This window comes from Caloenas nicobarica, chromosome 2 (genome assembly GCF_036013445.1).
Source record: "Caloenas nicobarica isolate bCalNic1 chromosome 2, bCalNic1.hap1, whole genome shotgun sequence".
Classification (NCBI taxonomy): domain Eukaryota; kingdom Metazoa; phylum Chordata; class Aves; order Columbiformes; family Columbidae; genus Caloenas; species Caloenas nicobarica.
In genome coordinates, this window is record NC_088246.1 from 27283897 (window position 1) to 27310359 (window position 26463).

General features: G+C 38.9%; 1 protein-coding gene across 2 annotated transcripts in view; it reads right to left on the reverse strand.

Annotated features, from left to right (window-relative positions):
- SLC25A13 (solute carrier family 25 member 13) overlaps positions 1-26463 on the reverse strand; it is a 100109-nt gene that overhangs the window by 55834 nt on the left and 17812 nt on the right. For both annotated transcript variants that reach the window (XM_065629410.1, XM_065629411.1), the window contains 3 exons: positions 20376-20429; positions 16177-16319; positions 9517-9632 (listed from right to left, as the gene is read on the reverse strand). In XM_065629410.1, the coding sequence (XP_065485482.1) occupies positions 9517-9632; positions 16177-16319; positions 20376-20429 (313 nt within the window). The remainder of the gene's footprint in view (positions 1-9516; positions 9633-16176; positions 16320-20375; positions 20430-26463) is intronic.

Sequence of the window (26463 nt, forward strand, 5' to 3'; positions counted from 1 at the left end):
CCTGGCAAAGCCACTGGCCCTTGCTGCTCCTGGCCACGGGAAAAGTACAAAGAACTTCTGCAGAAGGCACATGTGTACAAAGATGTGCATATATACACGTCAAAAATACCCGAGAAATAAAATCTTGGTTTACTGGAATTGTTCAGGTCTATCCAAGGTTTGGGTTGGCGCTTTTCTGTCTGGGTTTTTGGTTTGTTTTGTTGGTTTTTTTATTTACTGTTGTGAACTTCAGATACACAGCTGGCTAGAGTTTATTTCCATCCTTCTATGGTCTGGCATTAGGACTGTTCTATAATGGTGATTTTTATTTTGGAAAATATATGTCCACACCACATCTGCTCAGGGTAGTACAACTTCGTGGCTTGGTTGTCCACTTATTCCCATTCACCAAGAAGAGGTACACCACTCTGGGAGTACAAGCAAGCACTACAATTGCCTTCTTGATCTCCTTGCTGCTTTGTCAAGAAAATGTGTTGAAATAGTTTTATATACTAGTAGTCATGCTGTAAATTAAATAACACATTGGAATAGCTTGATTACCAAGGACTGCAAAGGAAAGTTACTCGTCCCTTCAGCTCCCCTCAGCAAAGCAAGAAGAGCAGGAAGGGCTGTCACAACCACCTTCTTGCACAGGTTAGAAGCCCTGAAATACTACATTTAAGCTGCATTTTCACTACTGCTTAATTCCTTGCAAAACATGGACCACGACCTATTCTGCATTCTGAACAAAAAATTAGGTTCTTTCCTTCTTAAAATATTACCAGGAAGGTGTCTGGGAGAACACTCAAACTGAAGATGGCAGAGCAGAAACGGCACATGTCATTTGAAGATAAACGGATTGTATTCCATGACTCAAGAAGGGGGAATGACTTGAAAAAAGACGGCAGCTCAGGTCAGTGCAATTTATCTGCACTCTATTATGTGGTAGCACTACTGTTTTAGAACAGATTAATTCAGAAGACTGCAAAACCCTTCATTTGTGCACCCAACCCATGTAGACTGGGCTCATTTTCAACTGCAGCTGAAAAATGTGGCTGAACATATACACTTGCATACAAATACCTGAAAAAAAACCTGAATTCACTTCTTTTGATACTTTTGCGTGCATGTGCATATGTGTAAGTGGTAGCTTATTTTTTTAATAGGACTAGTTTCTCCAAATTCAGAGAAAATCCCCAAAGACAAAATCAAATTCAAATAATAAAAATGGTAATTTTAACCAATTTAGCTATGTTTAGCTAGTCCAGCTGTGGACTAGTGCTAATTGTAATGGACAAGCAGGGGTTTCTGCTGCTTGTGTGTAACCAAAGCTGTCGTATGAAACTCAATGCCCCCATTTCCACGTGGGTAACAGAAATCATCCTCTGGACTAATTTCTCTTATCCCTATCAGGGAGATGTTAAAAATACAGGGCTTTCAGAATCCAGACTGACTCAACACCTTTCTTTGCGCTGGCACGGACTGACTTCGCTGTAGTTGTCCAGAAATACAGATTTACTTCCGAATTCACATAATAGTTTCCTGCAGCAGTTTAATATACCAACTAAAGTGATAAAAGCAAACTCTCGGCTCGAAGAAATGATCCTAAACTTTACGCTTTACTCTCCAATACAGACTTGGGAGCTCTATTTCTTTAACAGCTATTTTGCTCAGATAGATGGTATAAAAAAAAAAAAATCACTTTCTTGCAAAGCATTAACATACATTTTCCCCCACTTAAATACTTCCATTTCAAACGCACCACAAAATGTACTCCCACAACAGTACTGTATTAGTATAAAACTATTTTAGTTCAATTAAAATGTCTAACTATCTACCCCCAAACCTACCTAAACTGTAATTTTCACTTTGAGCACTTCCAATATGTTCTCAGTTTTGTTTTCTTTTATCAGCTTATCAAATCAGGTCCTGCATTCCAAATGTTGGAAAAAAATAGTCATTAACTGCTAGGTAACAGCAGATTTTCCAATTTAGAAAACTAAATTATACACACTCCAAGAGTATGTGTATTTTCCTATCTGAAATTTCATATTAAAATTTGTAATAACAGAACGCTTTCCTAGCTCTTAGGGTCTGCTGAAGGTTTTACCTTCTAATCTGTAATGCCAGGAGAGCTTGAAAACGGGATGGAGAAAAAAATAAAATAAAAATCAAGCCTAAAGTGGTATACTGCTGCTGCCACAGTTTAAATATATTCTGGTGTGGAAGCTTCTGGTTTGTCCTCAAATGCTGCCTAGTAATCATGTTGAGCTTTTTTTTTCCAACAGGATATGCAGCTGTATGGAAGATGGTTAACCCTCAGCTTACTGTTAACCAAAGAGTGACCTCATCTAGTTGAAATTTACTCTCAAATTGGCTTTTTCCCACCTTTTCCACACCTATTTTTTTTTCTTTTTAAGTAGCATGAAGTAGCAGCAGAAAGCACAATATTTTAGCTGCATGAGCATGTAGTATTCTTGAATTATCCCACCAACTGTAAGTGTTCTCTGTTACCTCTGTCTTTTAGAATTGGAGCCATGATAGTCAATCGTGCTAATCTACAGTTAACCTTTCATAAAAAGTGGATTTTTGACCCACTGAACTGGAACAGCTTCTGACCAGTTCTTCTGACCTCTGACAAGATACCATACAACACACGCATGCCAATCTGATTGGGGTGCATCTACATTCAGTTGTTCAGAAAACACTGCTCACAAAAGTCATTTTAAAAGTTCCAAAATCAGGGTGGCTCTTTTTGTAGTACAAATCGATCATTTAAAGAAGTATAACAAAGCTCCAGGTAGATAAAAAATGGATGCCTTTGCAATGGTTTTTCACCTCCAGGTAACATACCGACATCTGGAGCACATCAGTGGAAAGCAAAACCTTATGATATTTGTTGGGCTGCCCTCATAAAACAAATTGGTTGACTGGCACATCTCGAGGCAGAAAAGAGCCGGTACTGCACCAGCCTCGAGGGAGGGCAGCACCCTCGGAGGCAGCCACAGCAGGACGGAGAAGCAGGAGACTGGAGTCTCTCTCCAACAGCAGCTCCTTCCCTTCAGGTAGGAACCACCTCCACTTTGTGCATGGAAGAAGCAACAAAGGCCATGTGGCACCTGTTGTACCCAGAGGTGAGATTCAGACCGGTGCTGCCAACCAAATGTCTTTCAGATGCACTAAGTAGACTTTAGAGATGAGTTTAGAGAGCAAACCATAAAGGCCAGTACGAATCATAACAAAAAGTTCAGCATGCATTCTCTTTCAGGAGAGAGCACTAGCTACTGAACAAAATTCCTTTGGTTATAACTTCACTGCCCTATCCAAACTTTTCAACAAGGACAGTGCAGTCTTCCAGATTATTTTTACGTTAATAAAAACATTATTGCAAGAACATGTTTGTGCTCTCATGATTTTTCCCACTCAAAAGTTCGATAGTAAGTCTCACCCCTCTGCTGAAAATGTTCTCACTTTTAAATCCTTTTACCTCCCCACCGCTCTAGTTTGTGTTCTTGTCACTTCTAAAAACTATTAATTTGCTTCCTCATGACATATCCATACACTGTTCAGTTCAGGTTGGCCCTGATTTTTAACCGAGGTGCCTGAGCACATCTGGTACCTCTGCTAAACATTGCAAATGCCCCCAAAAGCAGGGTCTTTCCAGAAGTATCATCACTTTCAGCAGTTAATACTCTGGATCCAAACTTATCTGCTTTTGTCCTCCTTAGATGTCAAGGGAAATAACATGAAATTATACACAGAATATTACATAATAGCCTTACAGAAAAGGTTTTGAACATTTTTCCAAGATGCAATCCCTTAAAAATATTTCTACTTCTTGTGTAGATATCCATAATTTCAGTTTACTGGCAACAACCTTACATGTATTTATTACTTTTCCTGGCCTCCTTAGAAGTGAGCAACAAACTGCCAGGGCCCAAAGACCACAGATTTAGAAAGCACTAGGCCCCATAAAAACCAAATTTACCCCTTTTGCCCTGATTAATAATCATCATCATCATCATCATCATCATCAAAAGGTCACTTCCACCAAGGTAAACAGCATAACCTAGCTAACTAAAATAAAATACCACATTTATTTTTCCATATAAGATAGTCAGGGCTTGGTGACATGACACGCATGGAGAGGCTGATGGTATGGGGTCTTCTCAGCCTGGAGAAGGGCAGGCTGAAGGAGGACCTCACTGCTGTCTGCAACTACCCAACGGGAGGGTGAAGAGAAGATGGAGATGCAAAGTGGAAGGACAAGAGGCAATGGATGTAACCTGGAACATGTGCAATCCCAGCTAGGCATCAGAAAATTATTTTTCACTATAACAGTGCTCGAACATTGGTAAATACTTGCTTACAGGGGATACAGAGTTTACATCCTCAAAGATATTTAAAACCTTGAATGCATGTTGCCCCCAAAGCAACTTGGTCTTGATGGCCCAGGTCTTGAACCAGATGGCTGCCACAGTCCCTTCCAACCTGAACTGTTTGATGATTCTAGGATCATTACTTGGGTTTTGGTAATGAGCAAGAGATATGCTCAGACTACAGCCTGACATTTGTCAGTAGGCACCTCTGATTAAAAAAAACCAAACCAAACCAACCAACCAACCAACAACAACAAAAGACAAACCAAAACACCAAATTTCAGTTCTGGATGACTTAGAAAACTCAGTTGTATTTTCTAAATGAAATGAAATGCAACTGTGTAAGAGGATGGAGCTTGTAATATTTAAAATGACAGATTTACTTTGTGACTCAACAGGCTTTGTTTTACTTCAGATGCCTTCATGAAAGTCTTCCTGGCTACATAGTATCTTAGTTAAAAGAAAAAACAAAACAAGAAAAACTTGCCAAGTTGACATATATCTAGAAATGAAATTTTCTGAAAATAGTATCAAGACGACTTCAAATCTGGTTTTGAAGAAAATAAACATACTAACAAGCCTGCCTTACATCTGCTTTTAATTAAAACTGACCATTATTTGGGCAAAATCCAGTACAAACAACAAAAAGCATCAGAGACTAAACAAATTTTGCATTTGTAATGTTGCTGTTGGATTATCATATCTAGGCAACTGTCATTTATAAGCCAACAAATGTTTCACTGTGTAGGTGTAAGCTAACACATCACTAGCTACAAATGGTTTCTAACCAATTTGAACCAACAACGGAAATTTCACTAAGAAATACCAAATACTGCAATTTATCAAGTGATCAAAGCTTACAGCCTCAGCAATTTATTCTGGTAGTTCAGATGTAGCTTTTCCTTGCTTTACATGGTATTCAGTGTACCACGCTGGGTGTCACTACCTTAGGTGTTGTGCAAGAGAAAAAAACCCAGAACTGCAGATTCTGTAAGAAAAGCCAAGTTATACCAAGCAATTATAGGGCAAAACATAACATAAATAAGCCTCTGTAACAAAAGCAAGAGCTAGCTCACCCAGTCTGAACCTAATCCTTTGGTCAAGAGAGCCATTGTGAGACTCCTGTGATAATTCTTTGCATATTGAAAGAGTATCAGAGTGTTATAAGAAAAACTCTGAAGCTCATCACAATAGCTGCATAGCTATCTAAACCTCTGTTAAGAGCTATGTGCTTTTAGAAAGTTTACAAACAGGTATTCATGCAACCCAAGTATCAGGTAAGCAAACAGGAGTGCTTAGCAAGATGTATCCTTAATTAATGTGTTTATCTAAGAACGGTACTTATATAATTAATAACAGAAGCAGAGCCCCACAATAGCTGCTGTCTACATGTAAATAAAGTTTTGCTTTGAGACAAAAGCAGAGTACGGTGCTCGATTCTGCACCTGTTATACTAAACAAGCAACAATTCTGCATTTGGATTTCCCATTCCCTTCACATTTTTGCTGGGTTTGGGGGGTTTTGGTTTGCTGCTTTTTTTTTTTTTTAAATTAAAAGACTGACTTGTTTTACAGCATACTCATATTTCTCAGTGCAGCACAGCATCCATTTTGAAATAGCTTCAGGTTGAATTAGAGGACCTTAAAAAAAAAATCCAAAACAAACAAACGAAAACAACAAACGAACAAACCACACTATATCACAGCTACATTTCATTAAGTACAAGATCAAGAATTTCTGTCTGGTGGGAAAATCTACTTTAAAACAAATCAGAATGAAAATCTTCAAAGGCAGGTTCAGCGCGGGTTGGCAGTGCAGACTGAGGCAATCACATCTCTTTTTGTGCCTCTCCTTTCTCTGTGAGCAAAACCAAGACGGATAACTCTTACTTTACCTTTCACTAGGGCTGTGAGAACCGACATTAGAAAAGGCAAGTTCCAGTCCCTGGATATCACCGCTGCATTATTCACAGCTCAGAACTGTTAGATTTCATCATTTCTCATCATTTATCCATCCAAAATTAGAGATGGAGGTTAAGACGACCTAGTTTTTAAACACTGACATTTTTACCCAACCATCTCGCCTTATTTTAAGCAACGCCATCTAGTAAAGAATTTCAAAGGGCTCTGCTTCTTTAATGAGGCATTAAAATACAGTCATACGACAAAAAAGCAACTCTACTAAGTCTCTTAAACCCCTGGACTTACATTATCAGCTTTTATGTGCCTGTCAACACTCAACAGTAAGAAGCAATGGTTTGCTCTTTGCCTCGAATTTAAAAGCCAGCTAAACTTCCTCCCACTTTCCTGCTGAGAGCTTTAACTCCTTGCGAACTGTCAAAGCTTTTACACTTCAGCAGCAGATAAATCTACCACACGATGCAACAGCCAGGTGTAATCTCAGTCAGCCACTGGCCACTAATTTACTAGTGGCCATTTCATTCCCCTTGAAAAGCAATAAACTAGAAATACTCCCCACACCCACCCCTCCCACATACACATACTGCTTGTGGATCAGCCCTTTTAAATAGATGCTAGCTCTGCCAAAGAATCAGGTACAGTTAACTTGTAACCTGAAAGAAATTAAACCTTTAAAATTGTCAACATATTGCTAAAATACAAAAGCATTTCCAACCCAGAAGTAAGAGTGCACCATTTTTCAAGAAAAGTGCAAAGTATTAAATACTGGAACTTCTTTACCCAGAATATTTCTCTAAATATCCACAGCCTGGATGCGGCATTCGGTATAAAAGCTCATTGATGCAAAGCCCATTATTAATTTGTTTACAAAGATGCCAAGCTAAGTGTACCTGTGAAAGAACGAAATTTGGATGATTTACTTAGTAGAAAATGTGAAGCTCACAGCTGGGAAGTCCTATATTCCGTTCAGTATAAGTTAAAATATTTAGACCATTATTTCAGTATATGGAAAAACAATGACTGCACAGATAAGCCATGCTGTTTCTTTACTACAATGAGATACAGACTTATAATGGGATCCTTGAGATACTACACTTAACAGCAGTATAGTGAAAAACGATCCTTTCCCTTTTCTTCTGTTCCTTTCACACTGTAATTCCACAGTATACAAAACCCCTATTTAAGTCTCCTAACCTTGATAAGGACTTGATCCCACTTTCATTCAAGTCAATGGAAAAAGATCTCATAATTAACCTCGAAGACACATGACTGGGGCACTGAGTGGCAAAGTTACAGGACAGTATTGTAATAATTCATTTGTGAAAGTATTAGGGGTTTTTTTTCATAATAGGAGGAAAAAAGCTTTTTTTCTTATGATGGAAAATAGAAACTAGCTTTGTCTAAAGGTCAACTGTTTCTGCTGAGAAAGCACAACACTGAGACAGCTCTCACATCCTCCCCACTCCAGGCGTTTGCTGGGGTGGTAGCCACAATGTACTATAGAGAAGTTACAAATGCATTTATGCTTTCAAAGGAGGAGAGGAAGGAATTAAAATAGCTATCTGAGGTTCTGCCAATGTTGGCATGTCTCCTCTTTCAAATACCTTAAACACAGCTTGGCATAGGAGTTTCTCTCATCACTAGAAGGACTTCAATGGACTTGAAATGCCAAACAAATCCCTTGACTCACTGTGCTAAACCCCAAGGGAAGCATTTGCCAGCAGGAAAAATAAGAACAAGAATGCCAAGAGTTAAAAAGTTAAGTCGGACTGATTCAGCACTCAGATCAAACAATTACAGTTCTTCCGAGATTATTAACGAGCGCTCCAAGCAACCAGGGGCTCTGACGCAGACAAGAACCTGCACATCAGAAGCATTCCAGGAAGCCTGGTTTGTCGGTGCTGGAAGAAAACCTCTGCAAAATACGTGTGGCCTCCTGATTTAAAAGCATGCTGTCTCTCGTTGCCTCTCTTTCCGTACACATCCACGAGACTGTTAGGCACACAATACTTCCTTCATCAAGGTTATGATCAGCAGAACTTTTTCCTGAAATTCTTTCAAATCTTTTAGCATCCCTAGTAATTTTTTAAAAGCTGTTCTAACAAGTAATATTGCACAGAAAAAGCACATCTTTCACAACCTCAAAAGGCAACCAAAATAATGAAAAACCAAAACAGACACAAGAAGAGGCAGGAAGTCTTCTCACCAGCCGCGACTTCAAATACAGATTTTTGGAGATGGTAGAAGGAATACAATGATGCTTCAAGCAATGGTAACAGGATCTTGTCAGTTCAAATGGAAAGGGAAGGGCTTTTTTAACTGAACATAAAACATGTATAGGGAATACTAGCAAAAGACAAAAGATATGTGCACCATACATTTTGGAAAGACAGAGTCAATGTCATCCAACTTTCCTTTTACTTAAATCTGTTTAACAATGAATCAATAAAACTGGAGACATATGGATAACAGTGTCCAAATGTAGCAGAACAGAGATAGCAATTTTATCCAGGGTAGGTAGTTAGGGCAAAAAAAATCCCCCATACTTTTTGAAGTGCAAGCTCAGTGCTTGAAGATATTCAAAACTGCTAATTTCTGAATCCTTTTCCCAGGCATAATGGCCCTTATCATTAGGCAGGTGGCAGACAGTCCTGCAGATATAAAAAGCTGTCTCTATGGTACCTAGAAACAAACAGTCCCCATAACCAAGTAAATCTGATGTTGTCAGTGCAAATACCGCACCTCAAATGTAAAGTTAACTTTTTTTTGGAGAGGGTGGGGAGGGGACCTAATAATGGATGTTTTACTGTAAAATCTCACAGAAGAAAGTTTTAAGCCTCATAAGGAAGACAGCTTGAAATATAGCCAATTTAAACAAAAAATAATTCAGGATCATTTCAGACTCAATATTCACCCAAGTCTCTGGCAGCTTACTTGTGACTTTACAATCATTTTCTACAGCCACCTTTCACTGCTGATCTGAAGGCCTGCACAAGCATGTTGGGGAAGAGAAAAAGAGAAGTGACTAGTTCTCCAGAGAAAACCATGAAGATGACCATGACTCTAACTTCATATTGTGCACATGTAAATGATTAAAAAAAACTCAGCCAGGAAGCTGTTTGGCACTAGTGTAGTCGCACTACCAATCCCTGTGTTTCCTGTGATAACAGAAGGTGAAATGGAGTTTAGCCTAAGTAGGGATTTTTAAATTAAGAGTGTACATTTAAGAACAGTCTTACCAAAAGTAACTTCTCCTTTGCCAGTCTTGTCAAACAGCTGAAAGGCTACTATGAACAATGCATCTGGAGCACACAGGACTGACTCAAATGCCACAAACTCTTGAAAGGATATCAACCTAAGGGATGAAAGAAAAAGCAAGAGCTATAAAACCACTGGCCTGCAGAAAACTGAAATACAATATAACATAGATTATACAAAATAAATAAGATCACAAACAAAATGTGGACAAAATGTTATCAATAGTGATTAAAATTTATCCTAAAATGCCCCATCACCAACACTGTCAGGAGGCCTTTGTATCACTAGATGGAAATGACTTTGTTGAACAAGGAATTATCAGCAAGCCACAACAGAACATAAAACAAGCAAAGTGCTCAGCATGGCTACCCACCTCAGCTTTACTGTCTAACTGAACTGCCCTCTGGGGGAGCCTACTTCCCTCCGCTGGCAAGACAGAAAGCCAATAAAGACATGAGTAACTTCCCTCAAGACTTAGTACTTCAGGCTTTTGGAAAGCAAATCCATTCAAGACCTACATGCTGCCACTCACTTCAGAAGGAACGGATCAGAATGTGTTATCTGTTTGCTAGCAACTTATTAGTCATCCATGGCAGCCTCCAGTCCTGCGTGTCGAGTCACAAATTTTCAAGCAGTAGTCTGCTTGTTCTTCCTCAGCCCAAGAGCAGTTTATTCAAATTCATCATTACAGCCAGGTTCCCAATATGCGAGAGCAGTAGCAGAGCAGAGATAAAGGCAGAATTGCCATTCCTTAAGTTAGTTAATAAGCAGAAATTCATAATTAGACAACTTGGCATTGTTTCCAGCAGTAGATTTGATACAGCAAAGACCCTGAGCAGTTCTAATTTCTCTGGATCACACCCAAGAGTTTAAACAGAGATCAAACTCTTACTCTTAAAGAGGCAAAGGCCAACCATTCTTCTGTTTTGCTACTTCTTTAATGTCTGGGTTGTACAGTTTAAAATCATCTTCAAATGTGTGGCTGCGGGGCCTGCTGGCAGTCTGGGAGGTTTAAGATTGCCCTTTCTCAAGGCTGCCTTATCTCGGTGTAGCAACAGCATCGCTTTAATGGGTTCACATGGCAGTAGCTGGGGAACAAAGATTTATTTCCAAGAAGGACAATATTCACCATAACAAATGTCAAGAAACACACGAAAACCCATATTATTAATTTATTTTTATTAGAAGCTGTATCTTTGGGACTTCTACTCGAAATGACACTGCAGACAGTTCAATAAAAGCTTCCACTTGGTATGCAATAACAGCAAAGAACAAAGTTTGAACAGCTTGGAAAAGACATTCCATCCAGTTATGACGACCCATGACTGTACAAGCAATTTCCAGTCACCCTGTCTTAAGGGAATTAATTTCAAGTCACACAAAAGTGTGCTTGCTGCACATCAGCAGCCAAACATCCACAGGGTAACAGAGGCTGATTTCCGTGAAGAACGTGAAAACATTAACCAAAGAGGACATTAAAAAAAGCATGGCATGGAGAAGGCCAAAAAGCTGTTCTGCTTTACATCCCTCGCTTTACATGCACTAAATAAAAGAAAGCATATGTAGAGTCAGAAATAGTCTAACAAACAATTAGCCTGGGGAACTTGCCACCATAGGTTATTATATAGTGTGAGAAATAAATAAAAAGAAACCTCCTCAGGTATTCTTAATATTAAACTTACAATTGATGATGCCAGTAAACATGTAAGCATGCCTTAAGCTTTACTGGCAAAGAAGCCAATGACTTACTACATATGCACATGTTTGAACACGGGCAGGCCATCGAGTCGTTTATTTTAAGCTCCTTGGGAGCTCTCGGTACTCCCCACTGTTAGACACAGAATACACAGAAACTCAGTCTTTAAACAGAAGAAAACTTCCAAATGCAACATTTCCTTCAATTTTAAACCAATATATCACTACCTACTAAGTTTTGCATTTCTGTATATTTATTGGTACTGTGTGACTTACAGGTTATAAAAGCTCATTATTATTGGTTACATACCTGACAGCTTCCACAACAAAAACCAGATACAAAGCACTGAATTCTTCTGCCACAAATATTACAAAACCCACACACAGAAAGAAGAAAATAGACAGCAGGCAACAAGACTCTAGAATAGGATTGTTTAGAATTAAAAATGTAAAATATCTGCCAAGACCATTTTGATAAAGCCGCTTTTTGTGTGCAACAACCACCTTGTCCTTACCAACGGATCCCAACAAAAACAGTGCTGAGAGCACAGAAAAGAAACATAGCACGTATCCCAGCAGAATCCCAGCACCATGCTAAGAACATATTCTATGTTATTAGGCCTGGATTCGATTAAAACTTCACATATTAACACTGCTACAAGATTTTATACTGGTAGAAGCATTCTTTGTCAGTGCTTGCACGTAATAAATCCCTCTAGTAAGTCAGAGATAGATGCTTAAAATAACCTGGTATCCATTTTTTAAAAACAATTATTCATAGTACTAGTAAGATTAAAAATGTACAAATTGTGTGGTTCTAGCCAGACTATTAAAGAAGAGGCATTAATATCTGCTGTGCCAGCTGAATTCAAATTAACCCAATTTTTACATGTTAATTAAACCAGCTATTTTCTTCTTATTGTATTTTTGCTCCCTAAGTAGACTAGTCTGTTAGTGATTCCCAACAGATCTATTCTAACAACAATGACGTATTCATTTACTTCTATTATGACCACACAAAACAGTAACTGAGCAGTAATTTTTCACAGTCAATTACACGTGTGATTCTTAATGCTTAAAGATGCTGAAATAATGTGTACTACATAGCCATATGCTCACTTCTCTATACTGCACAAGGGCAGTTGCCTGGGTAACACATTTTCTCTCCCGTTTAGCATCAACCTTTTGGGTTTAGCGTAACCCTTCACTGAATATCATTAGGTGTCATTAAACAGCACGTATTAACATGGACTTCAATACAGTACTTAAGAGTTATTTTATCTACCTAAACAAGTGCTCATTTATGTTACAAAAGCGGGGAAAAGTCTAGTGATTTTAACAGTGCAAAGACAGGAAGCTGAAATGTTTACAAAATTTTACTTCAATCTTAAAGATATCCGACCCAACTGGTCAAAGTCTTCCTTTACATTCATGTCCTCATGAACAGTGGTAACATTGTACAATTTATTTAGAAAGACTGAAATCCTGGTATTTTAAAATACATCCGCACACAAGATCCATGGGCAAAACACAGCAGGGTATGGTGCAGCAAGACCACTATTTATTGCTCTCTCCTTTCTTCCATGCTGGTTCTCTCGGTGCTGATGCCCATGGCATCTGGGCACCATGTAGACATGATGCATTCCTACCAGCGAAAGTCCACATGTAGCCATACAAAAAAAAAAAAAAGCCATTACGCACTGTAATAATACATACAAATGCAATGATGAAGAGTTTTCTTCAGAAATCAATGCATATGTTTCTACTGTATCAGCAATTTAAACATGATAACATAATGGGACACAAATCGAAGCTACAACTATTATTTTATGCTGCAACCTGGGTAAACTAAGTATAGTGTAAATTGGTGCATTAGAGGATAAATTTATATCGAATAATAATGGAAAAGGCTGGCATTTCCAAGTGTTATTTTTGAATAGCTTGTCCTTTCTAAAAATAAAGCATACAGTATTTCTCTGTAAAGCGTTAGTTACTACAGTCCAAACAGAGATGTGCAGTAAATACTTAATTTGTTAGACAGATGTTTCAAAGTACAACAAAAGACTGAAAACCAAGCTGCTACAGTGGGCAGGATAGAAAATGCCTGGCCTGTTACTGATAAGCCTTGAGAAAGCCACTGTATTTCGAAGGAGTTTCTGATCCAGCTGAAGCCAAATGAAGCATTTTTTTTTCAACTAAATTTAGGAATGAGAAGCTTAGGCCAGGCATCAGTCAAAGCTCTTAAGTCCATTTCATACAAACTACAGCCACGCAATACAACACTCTTAAAAAACACCTGTGTTATTACCGACCGACTACTTTGAAAGGCTTCTCTGGCCATCGGCAAGAAAAGCTCTTCCTTTTCTTAAAGGAAACCTTAAAAAGATGCCTGAGAGGACAGAGGGAAAGCCTACCTCCAAATATCCTTATACCCTGACTTAAGATGGAGACAAAACTTGCTCCCATGGCAACAGATACTCACTGCACACCAGAGGGTGCCTTAAGAGGTCTCCTACCTTTGTCACACCAACAGCAGCTCCTGCAGATATCCTCAAATCCTTAATCTCTGGCAACGCAGGAATTGTGCTAAAACTATGTTACAGATTTTGTCCACAGTAGTCATAGTGAGATCATACGTAAGAGCTACTATTCTTTACACTTCACACTAAGGATTTCTTCTGCTCTGGGATAAGCAATTCTTTGCCCATCTATTTGCTCTGCCCAGGACTCACAAACTCTTGTGCTGTCTGCCTTTCACTTACCCATTTTAGTATTTCTCACTGATTACACTTTGTATATATAGCTAATTTCTCACCAAAATTGTAAGGAGTTAAAAAACATTTTTCAAAGTGCTAGGAATATCCCTGGTGATTCTGGGCTCAGACCTTTTTGGTGAAGAGAGGTCAGGCTCACCAGTCATGAAGAACAGATGCTTCTTCAGAGCAAAACAGGGATTTGAGACAGTGAATAAATGTTTCCAGAAATATCCCAGCAGTATTTTCAGAACTGCACTGCTTTAAGCCACTAACACTACAACAAAATTAACTTGTCATTGCTCTTGTAAGCTAACTTCTGTTTTATACTAGAAATAAAGCTAAATTATTTAACAGACTCCTGTGACCTTAAACACCTGTAAGTCTCTAAACACTGACCAACCTATTAAAAATGAACATGAACAAAAGCAGTTTTGTACTTCACTTTGAAACGAGGAGCTCTGGACTGCCAAGTTGGAAAGAATTCAATAGGAGATGACCAGTAGGTCCTATTGCCATCCCTAGGAGATTTCATTCCAGGAATCAAAAAGCGATCGCCCCTTGCTTCATATGATCACTCTGCAAGTTACGTTATACACCACTAGAAAAAGGCACAAATGCCTGGCCACATGGCAAAAAGTGCTACAATGCCAGGTTAGAGATGAATGCTATTCACTTTCTGTACTTTCTCCATTCTTTCACATACTAGTATAGCAGCTAAACAGGAACACAGCCTGAATATCAGAAGAGACTCTCCAAAGACATGTTAGGAACATGCAGTCCCGTCACAGCACAGTCTGGGCTGCAGAAACAGTCCTTACTCATGGCAGAAAGCAGCAAGTAGAAGCGTTGATACTACACAGCAAAACTCCTGCAAGATCACTCCAAGCTATGAAGTTCCAAGTTGTGAACAAGCTCACATAGGCTACAGTTTTACATTTTGCTCTTCCTGACATAAGCTTCTGCTCGTGAGGGAGATCCAGATCACAAGATACAGATTATATTCTCAATCTTCTTATTACAAAATGGATTTAAAGCCGTGCAATTTGGAGAATGCTGTTTTTGCAGGCATCACACCAAGGGAAGCAATCTGAGAACTGTTTAACATCTTCAGTCAAAGCTATCTGAAACCACCACTTTCTTGCTGCCATCATGCCAATGTTACCAGTATAACCTTTTACAGAATTCTTTTACCAGAGGTAACAATCATCACATTAACATGTCTGCAAGGTTTAAAGTGTCCAGCTGCCAGGTATCTGAGGCTGGGTGAGCAGAAAAGAGAGCACAGGAACTATTGCAGAAGTTTTCGGTTATGCATGCATCTGTTCTCTAAGAAGCCTGCATTCTCTAGTCATGCTTTACTTATCTCACTTTTTACTCTCTGCAACCACTGATATGAGTCACACCTGAAGTTTTCTGGTTTCTAAAAATGCCACTACAGACTTCAAGTCCATCGCTAATAATTCTAATGTTTCTCTAAAGATACTTTAAAGACAAGGTTCACATATGGGTGAAGAGACAGCTTGCCTGGGCAAGTACCAAAAGCAGAAGCTATGATTTCAGTAAAGAAAGGGGGAGGAAGATGGAAGGGTAGCTAATCTTGCCTATTGGCAAAGCTAGCCTTTCAAACACAAACCACGTGCAACCAACTTCATTGCTGTCTTCCAAAGACCGAAAACTGGCTCCCTAAGTACCTTAGCTGCTCCTCCTCTCTCGTAAGGGAAAAAACAGTGGCAAAAACCTTTAACAGTGCTATGGAAAAACAAAGCAAGGGCACTTTTTTCTATGATCTCTTCCTACACCATCTAAACTTACTTTGGATTGCTATTTGAATATATTTGTGACAGATACATAAACAGAGACAGAGAGGCGCATGGAAGGAAAGAAAAGCAGGAGTTAAGGGAGCCAGCCAACAAACATGAAAGGTTCAATGAATTAAAAATACACAGTAGACAGAAAATGGTTTGCTCAGCTAAATGGTACATGCAGCCCCAAACATTGTTTCTGCTCTTTCCACCTAAAAGATACTGTATTCCTTTATGTATCTGCAGGAAAGAAAAAACAAACAAACAACAAAAAACAACCCTACTACCTTTCAGGGATCAGACTGGTTTGGAAGAATGTTTTTGTATTTGTTAAATGAACAACAGAAAAATAAAAAAGAAAAAAAAACACCCACAAAATAATACTTACCCATCTTTTGTCTGATCCACCACACCTGCAAGGAGCTGTACAGTGCTTGCGTTAGGCAAACCATCTCCAGTTATCTTCAGGTATCGTGTGACAAAGTCATTAGGAGACATGAAGAATTCGCCATTCTTCTCCACACTTGCATACTGTTAAATGAATACAATACTTAGTGCCCCAAATACATCCTTCTCCAGGCATTTATTACCACCAGCCATAGTTTCCAATCAGGAGCAGGCTTACATTACAGCAGATGACACAGTTCTGCTCTGAAGAACCAAGAGCCTATAACCTAACGGGAGACTCAGTGGGGAGTACCCGAGCTGCTGAAGGCTTGGCTTCTCAGCCAGAAGAGTGGCCGATGTATGATTTTTTGTTTATCATGTCAACAATTTCTCCAGGGTAGTCTAGAACGAGTTAATGCTCCAGTACCAAATGCTTTTTTGAAGTAGAACAAGAAGCGCATGCGCATTTGCAAACCTGTATGTGGCACCTTGGGCACACTGAAACAGCAACGGGATATTCCAGCATGTTTTATTTCTCTGGAATGACTCCTTTGTGTAGCCATTCTACTTCGGGATGAGAAGGCAGGTTTACACCTGTGAAATGCCACTGCAGTGCTAGTGGAATCCCCCTGGAGTGTCCACCTGGGGGTGCTGTTTTGGAGTAGCTTCACAGCATCACCTTCAGCCACAGCTGGTCCCTAAATAAGGGAGAATCTACACATCCTGCTCCTCTGTTGAGCTGCCAAAAGGAGGCCAGAAAATAGCATTTGCAGAAAAATATAACAGAAAATAAGAACTTGGACAGTTCAGCACACTGCAGAAACAAAAAAAAGGGGTTCAACACCTTACTAAACACTACTGGCAAATGTTACTCCCACTTTATACCATAATTGCTGGCATACTACAGAAAACAGTTCTTGACAGACCCAAGCGTATTTGCTCCCAAGGGAAGCCTCTAGTAACATGTTGCATACCAAGGTAAAGGCATATAAAATATTTTGAAGATAACACATAAATAAATAAAATTGCCTTTGTTATCACTCTTACCCTGATTCCTCTGTCATCCCTTAAAGTTTAAAGCCCTCATTTTCTATGGAAGGGTAGCCTTGAAATCAACCCAAATATGGTTGTGGGTTTTTTGGGGGGAGTTTTGGTTGTTCCCCTCCTCCCGCTTAGTTTTGTTGGTTTTTTTGTTTTGTTTTGTTGTTTTTGTTGTTTTTTTTTTTTTTTTTTTCTTTTAAGAAAAGAAAAAGGATAAGGACAAGAATTAAGAGGAAAAGAAATCCCGGGCAACATTTCTATAACAATGCATCAGCCTTAAGGGAAACAGGTCTGTCTCAGGAAAACAAACGTGCACTGAGAACAGGAAAGCAACTGTTGCTCCCCACAGAACATTATCCACACTAAAGTAATAAATAAATTAGATGCTTATTGCTATTTTGTAATGTACTTCAAAGACACATGTTTTGCTTTACACTGCTGTGGCTCTGCTAAGGGAAGGAAACTGCCAGTTTTCATTTCACAGAGCCACACTGGTGCCTGCGGAGTACAGTTATACCTGCTGTAGGCACATGCCAAAGTGTAAAGGTAAAGAGATTATTTTCTTCTAGTGCTATATAAACACGGTCTTCAGCTACGGCAATGGCTTCAAGAAACAAGGCTTCACAAAAGCAAGCCCAAACAAAATATAACTCACTTTGGCATCTATATATTGGTTAGCATTTAAGGATTCATGTTCCAATAGACGCTGTTTGCAACGCAAGCTTTCTACTTGATACACTGCAAGGAATTTTCAATTGTATACTTTTATAAGAACTAGCAGATCAATTGATTCCAATGCAATCATTTGCAGGGAGACAAAATCTCTCAGAATCCCAGCCTCAGAAACTTTTAACACAGCTGCTATTGAGAAACAAATCAAATAAGTCAGACAGCCTATGCTTCTATATTTCATCTTTTTCTTCCAGGCTAACCCCCTGCTAGGGCACTCAATAACAGAAAACAGCACAAGGTTTCAGTGTCCCCCCTGTTTCCTGTCATTGTGATTTACTCAAGTGTATTTGAAATCCAATCACGTACTCTACAGTACATATAGAAAATGACCTTGGAAAATGTCAGCTTGATCACTTTGACTAAAATCTAATCTCTTAGGGGTTATGGTAGAAGACTTAGAAAAAGTAGAGTTACTCTTGGAAATTATCATAACAAAAAGAGAAAAACATCAGTTCTATTGGTTTGGGAGGAGAGACATTAAAAAAATGGTTCTTTACAATTGTATTTTTACCCATTTTGGCAATTATACCCACAGAGAATTTGATATTACACAATAGTACCTAATGGCTTTTTGGTAACTTATTTCCATATATTTTAGATAGTCGAGTATTAACCAGTTCAACCCCATTTTAAGTAAGATTTGCAAACATTTTATTGGGAGTCTGATGTAAATGCTAAGGGTTGATTGTAATCAACTGCATTTAAACTCATAGTCTCATATTTATTTCTACACAGTGGGTACCATTCCTATCTGGTAATCATATTAATTCTTAATTGAAAGAGAAAGAATAGCTGCCAAGTTATTTTATAAGTGAAGATCCCCCAGTCTGAAGAAGCAACTGTATTGGCCTCACCATCCAAAATTGTCTACAGCAGCTTAATCAACACTCTTACCATCATTTATCTGTAGAGTACGAAACAACATACCACACTCACTCATCCTTTTTCCTTCTCAGTGAGCAGCACAACGATTTCTGTATTACACTGAGCAAAATGTTTACCTCATATTTCATTACTCCACTTACTGAGACTCCTTTTCAGTGGAAGGGGAAGCAGAAAAGGATGAAAAAGGAGCTGGAGATGGTACTCCGTGTGTTCAGCCGTGACCCATTCAATCTACCAAAACTCAACACTGAGAGAGCTACAATCTTCAGAAAATCAAGAGCAGTGAATAGCCATAGGCAGGTAGGAAACAACTTTCAGACTATTCTCAGCAAACCAACCAACCTCCCCCATCACAACTGAGCACTGCCTCATATTCCAGAAGAGACCAGGCTCCTCTCTACTGTGTTTATTCCCTTCCTCAATGCTACCACCTTCTGGGGTCTGCGATCTGCCCCCTGCCTGCCTTTTCTGCTGCCTTGCTCCTGCTCTCCAAGCATTTACCTCTGAAAATCCCATTATCCCATTGTAAAGAATCTTTTTGCTCTTCTGACAGCCACAAGTTCCAGGACTTAATAAGTTAAATCCTGGCTTTCTCAACTAAAAATCTGATTTCAGAGCTATAAATACTGACAGTATATGATAAAACTATAAATACTGGCAATATACATAGTGACACCTACATATATTGTTAATAATAGCTCACAAGGGACAATGGAAAATATGCCAAGTGCACAGAGAGGGGAACATGATGCTGGAGACAGGGAAGGTGGAGGGAGGAATTTGGATAGGTATGAGCTCTTTCAGGCATTCAATCCCTTCACAAAAATAATTCAGATACAACAGCTCCCTGGAGCACTGTGGCACCTACCTCACATCTATTTACTCTCCAGACCCACCAACCTCTGCAGTCTTCTTTCATACCACACTACCAAGCTAATACAGACCACATACTAATAAATCTTAGGAAGGTTAGGAATAGTTACATAAATTTAGAAAATGGGTCAAAGAAAGCCATATTCCAACAAAACACTAAAGCACACTTCTCTCAAGTGTACAAGCAAGTATTTGAATCATTTCAGTACTTGCACACTTCTATGGCAGGTCAACACAGAAAGAATTTTAGTTAAATAATAAATACAATTTACAAGGTGATCTTCCTGACACTTCTACACATTAGAGAAGCAGAGATAATCACGAAGGAAGCAGAAAGTTTACCGAATGGTCTAACAGCAAGGTGTCTACACAAACACTTTACCATGTGTAGGAACAATATTGAAACTCCCACCCTATTCTCCGAACAATACGTTTTTTTTTCTAAGATAGTAATACTTCTTCTGAGTCAATACAATAATCACTCAGGAATGTATCTGACTTCTTGGTGAGCATTGTTCAATTCTGATAATGGTATTTAAGTCTAACATGGTAATAATACAGTGAATGATTAATGGTTCGAAAAACTATCAAGAGTTGTATGCTGCAATAAAGGAGCAAAAGATATGAAAAATTTAAGCAGAAAGAGTAAAATATTTACTTTATACATACCTTCAAAAATATTGTTTTCAACTCAGCTGGATCAGCTCTCTTGGTTAGAGCCACCTACAAGTAAATACAATTACATTAATATGCATAATTCATACAAAAGATGTCAAAGTGTCATTTAAAAGGAAGAATTCAAACAACAGAATAAGTGACGAAAATAAACGTTCACCTTATATAAATTAGGTACTGTTTTAGCTGGCCATGCTTATTTTACTCATTTCACATTTACACTAAGTTATTCAACATTTTTGTTATAATTGCTTCCTTTAGGCAACTCTGCAATTCTTAAACAAGCACAAACTAACAAGCCATAAAGATATTCAAGTATCAAATCTTTTCAACATACCTCTCTGCTGGGATTCGGCATTATACCATCTTTACCATATAGATTTTTACACTTCCAGCATCTTTCATCTAAGGAGTTCAGAGACATGCAGCCCACAACTGATAGATGGCAAGAATAAAATACTCAGACTTACAAACTTGTCCAAGAAAGCAACTTCCCAAAAGACTGAATTCCAATGCAATTATTTGGTTTATTGGTACTTCTACTTCCTACTTCCAACATTTAAAACTATTTAAACTTACAGTGTAGACCTTTTTGACAAGGTAAATTCAGAAAGCGTAGTATCTAGGTTTTTCTGCAGATCAAACAACCAGCCAGTCACAACTAAAACCTAAGTTACGTTTATCACCACAAACCCAAAATAATTCAAAAGATTTTTTTTTTTTCCCCAGAACACTGACTTAAATATATTATATCTTCACTACGGTGTAAGCCCAACAGCATTTTCCTCCTTGACATACCGTGCCATCTATTTGCTGCTTTTGGCAGAAAGTGGATTTATCCCTTCAGTCTGCACCTACTATAGAGTTTCCCATTCTTTCTTCAGCATACTTCGATGAAGTCTTCCTTGCCAACATAACAACCATCACCTGATAAGTCAAATCAGTACATAAATCTATTTCTAATCCAAAAAAATTACTTTGCAAGCAAACCTGGATTTTCAAAAAACCTGGAAAACATCTCTGTAACGGGGAATAAACAGCCAAAGGGCAAGACAAAGTCTTACACTCATCTAAGAATTAAGTATCAGAAACTTTATTAAAAACCACGACTACCTACTTTCTTGACTTTCCAGAATAATAGTAGAGTGTAAAGGCAAATGTGACTGCAAGTGCATTTCTAGTAGCACACTAGAATACTGCAGAAAACAGTAGGAGTCTGTGTAAGTCTGTACAACATATCCTCACACATACATTTAATGAAGAATCTTCAGTTTTCTCACCCTAAATGGGTCATTTTAAAAATCAAACAACATGAAACCACCAAGAACCCAAAGTATTTTAAGAAAAGTGTATGAATATGGTTTCTTATAAAATTTTAGAAGCTTTTTTAAAAGGGAAAAACCACACCTGAAGTTATGCTAGGACTCTACTGACAGAGTCCACAGCTGGAGTCAATTCCGTGTTTGCACAGAAATCTGTGTGGAGGCAGTTGCAAAAAAATCAAAGTGTAATTGTGAACCTGGGAATCTAAAAATGTGTATTTTCTAAAGTACAAGCTGTCCTAAATGTAATCACTGTGGAGTAAGCAGAGAATTACTTTAACCCCATTTGTAAAAATCTGGTACTCTAAAGCAATTTGGAACTTCGTGGAAAGAAAAAGCCAACATTTCTATACTGCTGCAATGCAGAATCCTGCCACTATACAGGCAAACAACAGACACTTCAAACACCTATACCCATGAAAAATAAACCAGTATCGCACCTCATCTGCCTTAAAGTTTAAATTTTATACTGTCCCAGAAATCTAAGCGTGAAGAAACAAGGCATCAAAAAAACAAAGGAAAAGGGTACAGGCTGATAGCTGAGCTTCTACTAATTTTGTTTTGGTTTCACTGACATTAACAACCTCGGGAAACTCAGTAAACAAAATGTGCTCACAGCCCAGCTGCCATTTTTCAGCCCCCTTTTGAATATGTGGGGATTTTGGTGGGATTTTTTTTATAGTAAGTTTATTTCAAAACATATACTGAAAGACAGGCTGAAGCTGGTCAGGTCAGTGAATCGACAGAGGCACTGCAGACTGACAGCCCATGCAGAAGCTGCAGACAACTGTTTCCCTCTATTTCCTACAGTCTACTTCCAAATTCTTCTATTTCCTGCGAAATGGAAGAGGAAAGGGATGGTTAGCACTGTGTAATGGGTTTGTCCATGTGTCACCCACCAATCTCCGTTTTGAAAGGTTGATTTGATCCCGAGCAGGGAACAGATTCTCTATCATGTTATGTTACAGCTTCGGGAGGACCGATGCTAACACAGCCATGCCCGTGCTAAGGGAAGTATTTAATTCAGCCTTTCATCCACCACCAGCTGGGGGCAAAGCTGAAGCGGCACACAAAGACACAAGACATGATCCTGATGACAGGCGTTACCAGCAGATTCCCCTTCTGGAAAAGGTCAAAATATCGCTTTCAATACCACTCTGAAAATTGTTCGCAGTTATGTTAGCAATTGATGGTGGGCTAAGTAACCTGATGCCCACAAGACTGCAAGCCAGCAGGTAGCGTGCCTGGTGGAAAGTGACCCACAGACACAAGCTGTTTCTCCTTCAGTCAACTCAGGTGATTATTTACTGACTTTCATATAACTGGGCTTGGGTGATATGATTTGTTACCGGAAAGACTTGTCTATTTCACTTTTCTCTCCATAAAGAAAAAAAAATAGCCTGAGATAAAACCAGTTAGGAGCTGGTAGGCATGACATCTCTCTAGTTGCATGAAGAGACATTTGACAAAGCAGATCTAAGGGAAATAATGTTTGTTACTGCTCTTTACAAAGAGATGCTTTGTAAAACACAGTAACACTTTTTAAAAAAACCAGTAATTTCTATTAAGCAAGGTTCAGCGAAGAAAGCTCTCCAACAAACATTTAGTTTTTTAAAAAACAGGAGACAACAGGGAGTACAGAAACTAAAGTACAGGGTTATAACAAAGACAGGAGATGCTACAGAAAAGACTGGGATAACAGAAAATGTCAGCAGGGATTTTCAGTCCTAAGGTAGATACTTGAAAGCTTTAGCCAGCATACCATGTGGATATGTGCATTATGTATATAAAGAACCAGCCAGCACAGGCAAAGTAAGAACTGGATTTTAAAATGCCGAATCCTCCCACTAGCCATGTTCAGCAAAGGGAGATAGAGGAAGCACAGAGAGAGGGAAAGCTCCGGAAGTGAGGGACAGTAACACACGGGTTGATTTGCATGCTGGAGTTGTTCATATCCTCAGACTCCCTTGCACCTTGATCTTAATTTCAGCCCATTTTCCCCAGTGGAGCTCTTTTCTCCTTATGCTCAATTGACACTGACATGCATTTTCAGTCTCACCTTCGCCCTCAACAACAAATGCAAACAGACTATTTCCAGAAAAATCTAACTGTACAACAACACAAGAAAAGAGAATCCACTGTGGAGCAAAGAAAATTATGTTTCAAATGAACTCTATTAATACATTTGTCATATGCAAGGCAGAAAGAACAGGTTGTCAGGTGGTATGTGATATCAAAAGATACAAAAGGACTAATGTAGTAAGTGTGTTCCATCCAGTAAAGAAGGACAACAACATGGGTGGTCAAGAGAGAAAAAAGGCAGTAGGAAAATCAGAATTAATGCAAATGTAGCATTAACCTAATGGCAAATACAAAATGTCTGACCTTCTCACTTTTATGGTGAAGATCACTTTAGTAGCCACCATTTGGACAGTGTAGAAAGGTGATGGGGATCTAGGAACACTTGGAAACTGCTACAACATTTCAGAAAGTTTACTGGGACAACAGCAAGTCCTAACCAAACATAAACAGACAAACATCTCTAATAATGTTTCTTCCTCATGGTTTAACCTCAATACAGCTCAAGTGTAAAAGAGAAAGCTGATGGAGGCAAACATGTCTCTCTCTACCTCACTATCTTTAAAAACTCCCTACACCCAGCAGGTAAGACAGTGGTGAGCAGCCCTTCTGCAAGCAGAGAACTGGGGCTGTGGCAGGGCTGCCTCGCTGCCATGCACTGGGGAGCTCAGCCGAATTCCAGAGAACACCATCTATAGGCACGTACAGAAAGATGATATTTGATGAAAGGCCCAACGAGTGATCACAAGCTCTAGTAGCTTCATGTTGAAATTAAGATTAGTTTTTAAAAAAATTCTTCTGTTCTTACACATGACTAAAGAACACAATGTATTTGGCACCACTAAAACACCTCAAATCAAGACTGAAACCTCATGCCTTCTAGAGCAGGGGTGTCAAACTCATTTTCACCGTGGGCCACAACCGCCTCACGGTTGCCTTCAAAGGGTCGAATGTCATTTTACGACTGTATAAATGTAACTACTCCTGTTCTAGAGGTATTCCTCCGTTTCATCACAAGTTATTGAGTCCACCTGTAAGATGCAAACACCTGTGGCCCAGTTTATGTAAGAGGTCAGATTAGATCATCATAATGTTTCCTTATGGCTAAAAGTATACATACACCCTCAAAACGTGCAACTCCAAAGGAGATCGTGCCAGAGTTTAACCTTACAATTTTGTTTAAATGAGTGAATGCAATAACAGAAACCAGTTAAAGTGCAGTTACTGGCCAAGTTTGAATTCAGACCAAAAATCTATTGATACTGTGCAAGTATTACGCTAAAACAACACTCTAGTTTGTATTTTAATACAACTAACTTGCTTACATTTATGAGAGTCACCTTATTCCATATTTACACTAATATTACCACAAACATACAAAATCATTCTTCTAACCTTAGCAACCTTCAACTTGGTCACTCTCCCTCATCACACACAGCATCCTAAGTTACAAGTGTTCTGCATCAACATCTGCCCAGGGCACTATCTCCTGTTTCAGCTGCCCAATAACCATTTTTTGTTAGCCTGACATGCTTCAGCATATTCTTATGTCAGCAAAAGCACAGTCATTCCTTCTGCACAATAGAATCCAAGTAAAAGAACTCGAATGTGGTCTCAAATGGAAAATTATCTATGCAGAACTCGTCATCAGTTTGCAAGGTAGATGTAGACCAGCTCACCAAGCAGGGAACAAGACCACTGCAAGGAAAGCAGGCACAGAATGCAGATCAAAACGACCTTCTCGCTAGACCTCTCTAACGATAAGCTGAGTACTTCTCCTAGGAAAATATAAACAGATGGCATTTGGCATGCCTACTCAAAGGCTTAGGGTAAGAAGCACTGGAAGAGAAGCTGGTAACTACTAAGTGGGTACTTCTGTTGCATTCAATCTGATCAGTCAGAACAGTCAGTCTTAAGACAAAAATATTTCTTTTGTAAAAATAGTTCTCATTCTCACACATTACAATTACGTTTTGCAGAAGTGTGATCCTACACTAAGTACCAGTTACTCCATTCCTTTGTCTAATAATACCTGGCTAAGCTAATAAAAAGAAACGTTATTAACAATAATCAACAAAGTCTTCTCCGATCCTATAGGCTGATTCAGTATGCAGAGCGAAAGAATAAACACTACTGAAACTAGACAGTTGTGCTGAGCCTACTCCCCACCATGGTGAAGCAGTACAAAATCCACCAGCTCAAAGAGACAGCAAATCTCAAGCAAAACTATTTGCACCCACCTTTGCTCTGTCACAAATATAAATCTCTGGTCAATTCCCAGTCTGGCTTCTGCACCATGGTAAGTGGAAGCCTCACTTCCCCCAAGTGCATCAAAGCTAACAGACCTACTTTATTGGGCAATTACCTGCTAGCTTTGATCCCACTTTCAAAGTACCAAAGCAAATGCAGCTGGCTTGCTCACAAGACAGTTCACACGCAATGAGATTCCCAATAAACCATAGTATATTTGCATGCAAACTGATTGGGGACCAACACACAGTTATCAATTACATACACACAGTAAAATGCTTGTCCAGTTTGCCCAATGCTTCCAAGTAGGTACAGAAACAACGGTGAGAGTAGTATACATGCTAAGGAAAACTGCTACAAGAATTTCCAAGAACAGCTAATTAATGCTATGTAAAAAGACATTTAGACTGTATACTCCTACCATTTTTCTA